This window comes from Cupressus sempervirens, chromosome 4 (genome assembly GCF_028749045.1).
Source record: "Cupressus sempervirens isolate cs-2001-9-10 chromosome 4, ASM2874904v1, whole genome shotgun sequence".
NCBI lineage: Eukaryota > Viridiplantae > Streptophyta > Pinopsida > Cupressales > Cupressaceae > Cupressus > Cupressus sempervirens.
Genome location: NC_143121.1, coordinates 298744828 through 298756686, shown reverse-complemented (window position 1 = coordinate 298756686; position 11859 = coordinate 298744828). Strand labels below are relative to the sequence as shown.

At 32.7% G+C, this 11859-nt stretch overlaps 1 protein-coding gene across 1 annotated transcript; it reads right to left on the bottom strand.

The window, feature by feature from the left end:
• Window positions 1–580: 580 nt before the first annotated feature.
• On the bottom strand, window positions 581–4711 carry LOC149561192 (BTB/POZ domain-containing protein At1g01640-like). The gene is made up of 2 exons (XM_089823758.1): window positions 4170–4711; window positions 581–733 (listed from the first exon to the last, which is right to left on the bottom strand). The coding sequence occupies exons 1-2, from the start codon at window positions 4650–4652 to the stop codon at window positions 725–727; spliced, it is 492 nt and encodes a 163-aa protein (XP_089679884.1). The 5' UTR covers window positions 4653–4711; the 3' UTR covers window positions 581–724.
• Window positions 4712–11859: the final 7148 nt, after the last annotated feature.

Genomic DNA, 11859 nt, shown 5'->3' with positions numbered 1-11859 from the left:
ATATGGTTTGATTCTACATCTACAAATAAAGTGATCTCAAATAAGACAACTTCAACATGTAGACAATTAAAATAACCTCCTTTTGCAAATAATTCAATTTAAAAAACCAAAAATATTTGAAACTTATTATTAACATAAATTATCTCTCTTTTCTTATAGATGAGATAACTAATCCAACTTGAAAATTAAATAATTTGTTGAATAATTGACTCAAATTACATTTGTATTATAATTTTGTTAGCACAAAGCTCTCTAATATTAAAACTCACAAACTCTAACATAAATGTGCCCAATAGTGAAAAAATGTAACTCCTTTTGAGAAAAACTTCATAGCTTTCTAACAATTAACGTATATAGATTAATTTTTGTCCTCTGTTTTTCTGTTTAGTCAAATAAAAATAATAACCTTAAATTTAAAAAATTTAAAATACCTACAACCATTTATACATCATGTTAATGTCTACAACTATTATAAGCTTTAGAAATTAAGAAGACCAACTATCACCATAGAGAGGAAAAATGACACATTAATACATACCAAATCTATTGATCATGAACTATCTTAAAGAAGTTTCCATCTATTAAATACTAGCATTACTTTAATCACCAAATTAAACAAATATATTTCACTTTCTTCATCCAAGAAAATTATTTAGGGTTTTTCAACATTGATCCAATAATGGCAACATGTTGCCTTTTCCCTCAGTTTCAATTGGACGATTCACTATCCTTCCTACAAAATGGTGAATATAAAAGAAAAGTTATTGACTATAAGAACTGATTTCATAAGAATAATAAAGTATTTTATATTTGAACGAAGAAATAATAATGGGTAATTTCGTCTTTAACAACTAATATGTGCTTCTAAAAGGACAAAAGTGCTAATATGCAATTTTTAAAAATGAAACAAAGAATTAAAATAGTAGTTGTAAAAGATTTAAAGAAAAAAATGATCGAAAATACAAAAAAGCATTCAAGGATTTGGTTAGTTCAAAGGACAAAATTCTAAGAATAAACATGGAAATATAAAGAGTCATACAAAGTAAAGGATGGAAAATATGAGAGATGGAACATTTAAAAGTATTGAACTTCATGATATTTTTGACATTAAATTGTAATATATTTAACCTGAATTGTAATGGATAAAATATTATTCATTTTTTCCACAAGACTCTATATGATTTTCATAAATTTTCATTCAATTTCATATCTATAACACAATTGAATTTTGAACACCTATTAAATACCTATGTACCAAGTTTATGTGGTTTTGAACACCTATTAAATACCTATGTATCAAGTTTATGTGGTACTTGAGTAATAAAGTTGTGGACAAGAGTAGCCAATGGTAATTTCGTCCATACTAATTGGCTACTAATATTCCCAAGTCTACCCCACAACTACCATAGGGAGGCATTCTTTGACCAATGGTCAACAGAAAGAGAACATTATGCAAGATAAATATATCATCAAAGAGGAGGGGGCAAGGGTTTGATGGAAAGATTTATTTAAACTAAAACTCATATGACCCATATGAAAGTAAAGTTTAAGAATTTTCTTTGAAACCATATAATGTTGCAATCAAACCAAAGTCATATTACTTATTGGCATCAAGGTTGTTGAAATTGTTTTTAATTTCAATGTTGCTAGAAACAAATAATTTTCAAAAGGAAAGGATCACTGAAAGAATATGAAAGTTGTTAAGGTTTTCTAAAAAGCCCCTCAAACTCCAAAAGGGAATTCGATGAAGTCCTATAAGTTAAAATAAGTAGTTATTTCTATTATATAACCCTAATCTAGAGAAGATTCCAATTAAGTTTTGTTGCAAGCATAGGAATGGAGAATAGGAGTGTATTTTGGGAATTGGAATGGGTATAAGCTCATTTTAGAGGCAAAATGGGAATATATATTCCTATTCCCTATTTCAATTGACGAACCAAATAGAAAATAGAAAAACATTCCAAATTTTCTATTCCTATTCCAACAACCAAATGGACCCAGACAGAATTCTTGAAAAAAAGTTAAATTTTTATAATAATAAAAAGACCCAAAATAAGAGAGCTAGTTATTATAACTAACATGAAGACATTCCAACAACAATGAGATCTCCTATAAATGATAGGTCTGCAAGCGTTGGTCAAATTTTGGATATCTGATATGATATAGATTTAATGCAGATTATCGACATTCGTTAAATAGTACTCATGAAGGAATTGCTTTTCAGATATCCATGTCGGGTAAGAAAATAGATTTGTTGAACAAACCTAGAAATTCTACAACAAAATGTAAATCGCAGGAGTAAACGTTAGAGTCGCCACGTTTCCAAGATCCTTAACTGTCTGCCCCAAGGACGAGAGCTATGTAACATAATGTAATGGTTTATAAATTTATAAAATGGAATGATTGCAGAAAATACACGAAATGGATTTGGCAATCTAAGTGTTTGAAATTTATCAATTAGTGAAGTAAATGTATCGCTTCAAGATGATAATGTGTCGTGGAATACAGTGATTGCAATATATGATAATTAGCCTCTTGTAATATTTCAACAAATGTAACAGGTAATTCTTCGACATCCATTGCATAAAGAAATGAAGCCAGTCACTTATAATCCCCAAGTTGATTTACATGGAAAATTCTAAGTGTACACCCATTTGGAATGGAACACCTCAAAGAGATGTTATCTCAAGGATTGCATGTACTTAAATGTGGAATCATCGACAACCCACCCTGTGGTAAAATAATTCCAGAATGTGCACAAATGAATTTGCATGGAATCTCTCAAAAATTGAATAAATGGAACACCCTTGAGCTATAAATGTTTGAAGAATGCTATGATATTGTTGTTGTGGGTGAGAAGATTGAAGGATGTGTTCAAACTTCTTAGAATGGCAATCTTATGATCTTGTGCAATGGGGTTTTGACAGCTTTTAGCTTTTAGAAACTTTTGAAAGGTCTGCTCAAGTTATGATGGTTGTAGTTTGGAATATCATTGTAGTTATCTGGTATTATTCTTAAGAGGTTATGATACCTTCTTGCATACCAGGGTTCTCTGTTGTGCTATGCATCTTGGCTGCTACAACTACTACAAAGGATGATAGTAGTCATGCCTAAACTTGAATAAAATATTGAATACAGCTCATTTATGTATCTAATCTTATATCTAATTTGCAATTTATTAGTGATCATACTTAACTCTTTATTTGTATTTACAAAGTAAACAAGGTCAATTTTAGCAATGATTTCATAGTGACAAATCTTTTTACCAACAAGATACTAGGTGAAATGAGAGGTTAAGGGTCACAATAGTTTATGTTTAAAGGGGTCCTAATAAAATGACTTAGAAGTATAAGTACTTGATCACTCCAATAAACTAATGTGATGAATGTCATTACATTAGATAAATATAATTTTAAGAATTGGGTTAACTAACGAGGTCCTAATAAGATGGCTAATGGGTAAAAGCACTCAATCAATCTCTCAATGTATGTGAGGAGTGTGATTAAACTATGTATGAATGCAATCACATTAGATATATATGATTAGGATATATGGTTTAAAGTCCTAGGTAAAATGAACTCACTTAAGGTGTCCAAATAGGATGGCTTAAAGGGAGAAGCACTTGATCAATCTTTTAAACTACATGTCATGAATGAGACCTAAGTATGTATCATGAGGCCGCATTAAATAAATATAAATAGGATCAAGGGTTTAAGTTCATAGGTAAAATGAGAGCTTACGTGGTCACAAGAGTTCAAAGGCCTTGATGGTTCCTAAATGGATGGCTCAAGGGGAAAGGCACTTGATCAATCTATCAAACTACATATGATGAATGTTATGAGAATATGTATTATGTCATCACATTAGACCGCAACAAATATGAGTAACCACAATTAAATAACTTCTAAACCCCATCCCTCTCCAACCATAAATATACTTCACATTCCTCCCCCCAACCCCCGCGCCAAAAAAACATAAAAAAACAGAGGAGTTTAGAACCCGTAATTTGTCTACTGACCCACACCATGTCATTTGGCTCTTCGACTTCTTTTTGTAGGCTTTCACAATACTCTAAGCACCAGAACAGAAAGAGCACGTTTATTTTATTTTCAAGAAACAATTCGTAAATTAAAACAAACAAACATAGATACTTCTGTTTGGGGATGCACCTGCTGCTCGATAGGAATCGTTTTCAAACTCTTCTCTCGATACGCGGCAAAGCATTCGAACTTTGAAGCCGTTCGCAGTGTTTTCATCACTAAAACAGGACGATTTCTTTCAACAAACCCTTCACTGAAAATAAACGGCAACACAGCTTCCTGAAATTTCTTCACCTTATAATCTACAACAAGCTCGAAAACCCCACGAACATCTTTAGCCGCGTTACTTTCCAGAAATCTCTCACAAATTGCCGTCAAAAGAGGCAGATCATATTTAACAGAAGCTCTGTAAAGAGCGACTCCATGGCATTCCAAGCTTGCTTGATTTACTTTGCCCGAATACAGAAAATCATTTAGCGGTTTTAACTCTCCGGCTGTCATATCTGATATTTTCACTTTGCAGTTCACAGACTCAGACATTCCTGCTCTGAGCATTGCCTTGAAAACTTTGGACTTCCCTGCCTGCGACAAAGCCACATTTAAATATAACATTTAAAAGAGCAAAAGTTGGGGTTTTTAAACAGCGAGGGTTTCTAAAATACCAGAACGGCTTTATGCGCCCTCAGGATTCCTCCATCGCTTCCTTCCAATGTGAAATAATTTACTAATAGCTTAATTGATTTGTGAAATAATTTAGCTACATTAACTTTTTTTGCATTCTAGTGATGGTAAAGATGAGTGTAGCAAAGTAAGTTTAGCTAGAAGTTTGATATGTTGGCATAAATGTTCTACAAAGTGAACAATAGTTCATGGTATATGCTTTCAAGAACTATGTATGAAACAACAAGAAATGCAAGCTCCTAGTTGTGATTGATGCCTTATCCTCTTTGGAAAATGGAATCATGAGAAGTAAAATATTTTGCATAAAAAAACTTCAAGAAATACCATTAGATTTAAGACATGTTGTCTTGCAACATTCTTTTACCAATATTCATATATTATCCTTCTTACCCAAATCCATGTAAGGGTCGTATCAACCTATGTTCTCCATTAAGCATTTAGTTGACTCCTTGAATTAAAGCACAAACAGAGAAACATGTATCTCATAACAAGACACCAATTACAAAATTCCTTGATTTATTCATTTAAAATAGAAATCTCCACAAGAAAAGATTTGGAGTAGAAAAATAGAAATCTTCTATTTTTTGGTGATTTATTCTCTTATGCTTTGTTTTTATCCAAGGGTTGTGCATAAGGAAGTTTCTAAAATAATTTATAGATGTGTTGAATTTAGACGCTTTAGAAACTGTTTCCTCTTGTATGAAAACTCTATAAGTACAAAGCATCGTTGTGGAGAATGGAGAGAGAGATGAAATGTTATTTGCATCGGGTTATGATGCCAGATTTTCTCTAGAATGGAGCAAGATGTAAATCTCCATGTGAAGGCTGAAAATGTATTGTAACTTGTTGAATAATACATTAGCTTGATGGTTTGGAGGGTGGGGTATTTGACTGGGAAAGGTTTTCCCCACGTATATCTATGTTCTCTATTCTATCTCATTCTTCTAGTTTTATGATTGTAGAATAATAATTTGTATGTCGTAATGCTACTGAAATTTATTTAGATTAGTAAATTGCAATCATTTTCCTTTAAGATTTTAATTGTGAGAAATCAACTATGTATGTTTCCGCTTTTATGGAATAGTAGTATGCACTTGTATTTGCTTATTAGAAGTTATTCAAGGAGCTATTGTATACAGGATGTGCATACTAATCTCAGATGACTTTCTGGGGTGCTCTCATTTCCCTTCAATTGGTATCAGAGCTCAGTTTTGTAAATTGCATGTTTCTTGCATGTGCAAATTCACAGTGTTTTTGGTTATGGGTATTTCTTTTGTTAAGATTTCTTAGCTTGCAAAGCTTGAATATTTTTTGAAGAAATTGGCTAATAATTTAATCCTTTGATGAGTAGAAGTCTTGCGGTTGATTTAGTTTTTTAGGAGATAGCATACATTTCTTAAAGGATGGTGAAGACAGAGAAAATAGAGTTGGTCATGTTGAAATGGCATTGATCTGGAGCTCTTGGTTAACAACATAATAATTCTTGATGCATGGGTATTTGAAGGTGTCTCTTTTGTTACCTATAATGCATAGAGGTTATGGAGTTGATCAATGGATGATCTGGAAGCTTCTGGATAGCCTATCTCTCTCAGATGCATGTACTAGTAGTGGTTGTGGAAGTGGTCTACAAGTAGGCCTGGAAGTTCTAATACTATGCTTTCCTCTTGGATGCTTATACATGCATGGCTTGGATTCTTGTTCATTGGATTAGAGGCTTTTATAGATTTTTCTAAAAAAATCTATGGCAATGTTCGTCTATGATAATCCATTATTCAGGGTTCAATTGTTTGGTATTTTTTTAGACTTTGAGTCTTCCAGATGAGAAGTGGGTGTGGATGTGCATGGGTGTTCTTAAACACAATGTTTTTGCAAGTTTTGCATGCTAAAATAAAAACTTGTGCTTTTTTGTGGATCTACTGAAGAGTTATTTTCTTGACTCTTGTTCCTTTAGAGTGGCACCAAATGAGATAGTTGTAGTTCTACATGCATGCATTCTTTGTGCATGGTGAGAGGAGGTATTTTTCTTTCTCTGTATGGAGATGTTGGTATGTGATCAATCACTCAACATTTCTGTGGTGATGCTTTGTTGGATTCTTGGACTATGGTGTAAGATGAGGACATGATTGGCAAATCATATTTGCGCTTGATTTGGTGTTTGAGTCATGTTGTCTACATGATTATTCTATTTCATCTCATTTTCACATGTCACTAATGTGATAGTGGGTTTGCATGTTGCAATGATTGGATCTACAAGTTAGGCAGTCAAGTGGGTAGGCCACCCATTTGATTGTAGTGGGATAACTTGGATGTGGACTGTCTATATCCACCAAATTTGATTCAATATTGGTGCAAACTTTTTAGCTGGCCTTGTTTATTGTCACTTGTGCATTTGTGTAGTTGCTTTGGGATGAGAAGATGGATGATATTTGAGTACTTGGATAGTCATTTATGGAGTCCTATATCATGGTGAATTTCCTTAGTGTGGAGATCATGGTTTCACTCAGTGTGATGTGTGGGCCTGGATGATTTTAAGATTTGGAGGATAGTGTGTCATATTCTTAGATAGCTCGATATCACATTTCAGTGGGAGTTTTGATAGTGGCTATATTTTTCCATCATATGGTGACATATGATCTTCTTTAGTGTTGTAGATGTTGGAGGATGCCTTAGATCCTATTGTTGCAGAAGGGTCTTTCACATTTGTTGGTTCACTAGTTGGAGATGGTATCTTCATGTGATTAGAGATGTTGACATCTTTAGGGTTCAAGGGGTCCTTGATAGAGATGTTGTTTATGCTTTTATTTGATATGTTCTCATGATGGCTTTTATGTCATGGTTTGCTCTTTATTACCAATTTAGAGTTGTGATATGATATAGTTATCTGATATGATCACATGAAGCATGTTACCTCTTTGGAGGAGATGGTTTAGATCATGATGTCATGTTTATATTCTTGATTCCATGGTTGGAGCTTTGATATTGATCTTGGTTTAGTTTATTGTTATTGATTACTTTGATCATTTTCTTGATACTTCACGAAAGTGCTATGTTGCAGTAGAGTTTTGCATGGAGTGATTGATTACAGGTGCGTGTGGATACTTGGAGACTTAAGTGAGGCTAAAGTTCTCTTGAGATGTGAGACATGTTGTTGAGATGTATACTCTTGATGAGATTTCAACAGAAAGTCCAAGGAGCCTACACCTTTGTTGGAGGTGAGTTCAATAGAGACCTATGAGGAGATTTTTCTTGGATAAATCATAGAATGACTTGCATATCTTGGAGGAGCATTCTCATTCCCCACTCTTGGTCTACTAGATAGTTTATCACTTGAGAGGTATTTTCCCAATGTTACTTTTAGGTGCTTTATCTTTTCTTTCATATTCATGGGTCTTGAACTGTAATTAGATGATTCTAGAGGATTCATTATGAGAGATGGATGATATGATTATCTCCTTGAGGTGTATTTTCATTTATGATGACAATAGGAGATGGTAGTGGGCTGATTTCCTAAAATGGGAAAGGAGTTTGATCTTCTTTGAGAGGCTTACATCCATGTAGATTCATGATATCATGTTATGTTTGATCTCTTGAGGTTGAACAGTTTTGGATTTTTTTGTGGCTTTTCTCTTGGGATTGTAAAGGAGATCATGCTTGGCATAGTTGACATTTAGAAGTGTTTTTAGAAGGAAATTCTACATACTTATGAATTGTAGTTTCTTTCTTTGGTCTTGGTTATCCTCTTGGATGTTTTGGTTCACATAACATTATTTGTGAGATCTATACTTCATTATTTTTGTGATGACAACGTGGTTCATTTATCTCTTTTCTTTGTTGGATGTGGAGAGCACAAGAGAGTTGTGAAGACTAGATGAGAGAGATGTTTCTTGTAGTATTTTTGCTACAAGATTTGCATGTCTTTGTGGATGGTTTTTGGTACTACATGGTTGCACTTTCTTTGTGTTTTTATTAATAGACTTAGTATGCTTTTGATTTTTTAGAATAAACATTACCCATGCAATGGGAGTTCTTGTATGTGTTTGGTCTTCATCAACTAGTTTACGCATAGAGCTTGAGATTGAAATTTATGGGTTGGTTATGTTGCTAGCATGAGTTTTCTAGTGTTGGATACCTTTAAGGTATGGGTGATTGGATGGGTTAACATTTACTATGGATGTTATTTTCAATTTCATGGTTTTATCAGTTGGATTGGACCAATCAATTTAGTTGTTGTTATTGTTGATGTTTTATCTTGTTTTCTGGGGGATGACTTCATAGTTTTGTTGGGCTAAGAAGTTGATATTTTTTATGCTTCTATGTAGCTCATGAGCACAATGGAGTGGTGGCAATGTGTATAGCCTTTGTTATCACATGGATCTTATGCTTGTGTTATTTGGACAGGTGTCTAGTTGGAGCACGAGAGCATATGTTATGATTTATGTTATTTCATGGATGGCTGTGATAATATAGTTTCATCAATTTGAATCTTGTAAGGTCTTCATCAAGTGGGAGACTGTTAGGATAAGGTGACTCAACCTTACCACTATTTATTGCTTTATTTGTGTTTTCTTGGAAAGTTGCTAAATGAAGTTGGATTCTTCCACAAGAAAATATTTGGAGTGGAAAAACAAAAAGCTTCTATTTTTTGGTGATTTATTCTCTTATGCTTTATTTTTATGCAAGGGTTGTGCATAAAAAAGTTTCTAAAATAATTTGTAGATGCATTGAATGTAGACACTTTAGAAATTATTTCCTCTTGTATGAAAACTCTATAAGTACAGAGCAATGTTGTAGAGAATGGAGAGAGAGATGAGAAGTTATTTGCATAGGGTTATGCTGCCAGATTTTCTCTAGAATGGAGGAAGATGTAAATCTCCATGTGAAGGCTAAAAATGTATTGTAACTTGTTGCTGAATAATACATTAGCTTGATGGTTTGGAGGGTGGGGGTTTTTACCTGGAAAGGTTTTCCCCACATATATATGCATTCTCTATTCTATCTCATTCTTCTAGTTTTATGATTGTAGAATAATAATTTGTATGTCGTAACACTACTGGAATTTATTTAGATTAGTAAATTGCAATCACTTTCCTTTAAGGTTTTAATTGTGGGAAATCAACTATCTTTGTTTCTGCTTTTATGGCATAGTAGTATGCACTTTTATTTGCTTATTAGAAGTTATTCAATAAACTATTGTATATAGGATGTGCATACCAATCTCAGATGACTTCTGAGATGCTCTCATTTCACTTCACATCTTATAATCCATAAATAGATTATCTCATATCAAGGCTTTAATCATGAAGAGAGTTACCGAAATGAGGGCTAATCAATTGTTGAACCCGCATTCTCAAGGAGCATGAGATATGAACCTCACAACCTACAAAAAAAAATATAAATGGAAATAGATTTTGATATTTGGAATTTGGAATTTGTTGCAAGAACTATGTATAAAACAACAAGAAATGAAAGCTCCTAGCTATGCTCAATGCCTTATCTTCTTTGAGCAATTGGATTATGAGAATTAAACTATTTTGAATAATTGAAGTTCAAGAAATAACATTATATCTAAGACATCTTGCCTTGTAAAATTCTTTGTCAGTATTTATATCTCATCCATTTTATCAAAATCAATGTAAAATTCATATCAATCTATGCTCTTCAATAAGGATTTACTTAATTTCATGAACCAAAGCACAAATACATAAAACATATATCTCATAGTGAGACACCAAATGGAAAAATCCTAGATTTATTCATTTCAAACTCGATAGAATCTTATAATAGATAGATCTAAAACTGAATACATATTATTCATGAAAACCATAAGCTAGATCTTTGTCATCCAAAAACATAAAACTTAAATAAATAAGACCCTACAATGACTCAACACATATTTCATTACTCTTCTCTATGAGACTTTACAATGTTGATCAAATATGAGAAAATGCTAAAAATGGTGGAAACACAACAACGGAAACTTGTCCAACTAGTTGTAACCAAACCTATAGAATGAGAAGAAAGAATCTAATAAGTAGGAGAGAAGAAAATTCCATATTTTTCTTCAAGTTCCAAATGTCCTCATGATTCTTCTCTACTTGTCGCAAAGCAAACCTCTTCTTTCATCCCCCTAGCCTAATAATCAAATCCCATTAGTTGCAATAAAAAACTCATCAAAACATTTTCATATGAATAAGAAAAATCATTTCTAGAGGAAAATCATTCTTCTCTTAAACCCTTGTCTTAAATGTCCATCAAATGGTTGCAATAAAAGTGCTAGAATTATCCTTTCCAAATTTGGAAAATACACAGATGATAGATTTGTAAAATGAAGCCTCCAACTACCACAAAGAAGTCATGAAAGATGTCTATGTTTGGTAAAATAACATCTTATATTATAAGCTTTTGCCCTCTCCCCTTTTATTATTTTTTTCATTTTATAATCCTTGACATGCCTTTCAAAGTGGTTGGGCATTATTTAAATAAAATCCCCCATTTTACATAGTTTGCACTATATAGAAAAATGTATCTCTAAGAAATCATGCACATACCTATTATAAATTTTTTTGGGCAAATCTATGAAAATGCAAGTCTCTTGCTATTGGTGGACACCCACCAACTATAATTCATTTTTCTACCCACTTTATCTCATTAGATACTTTGTCTCAAAGTCAGTCCTACCTACTTTGTGCCCCACTTTTAACCTTTTTTATTTCATATTTATTTCTTTCCCTTAAGGAATGCATTTTATTATTATTTTTTGATGGGTAAACGGTTAGAGCCTAGATTTATTATTATTATTATTTTGAATTAATTATTATTATATGTTAAGGGGTAAGTGCACCAAGTTGTGGTGCCAAAAGGGGGTATAAGTGGACACCTTTTTCCTGAAATCAGCAATTTCTGGACTTCAACAAGAATTTGAAGATAGTTACACTCAAAATTTTAAGATATGACAAAAAAAAAGTCGTAGTCCTTTGAATCTAGTTTCTAAACTACTAATTTTTTTCCAAAATGGTTTAGTTTTTGGTTCTAAAAAAAAGGGGCCACAGAAAGTGGTACTATTTATTCCAAAAAAACATAACATATTACAAAGTGTGGCCCCCCTAAAATTTTAACTTTTTAAAAAAAATTCTTTAAT

Bases quoted from the DNA above. Each gene is read 5' to 3' on its own strand.
- LOC149561192 (XM_089823758.1), bottom strand. From the start codon at position 4,652: ATGTTATATTTAAATGTGGCTTTGTCGCAGGCAGGGAAGTCCAAAGTT.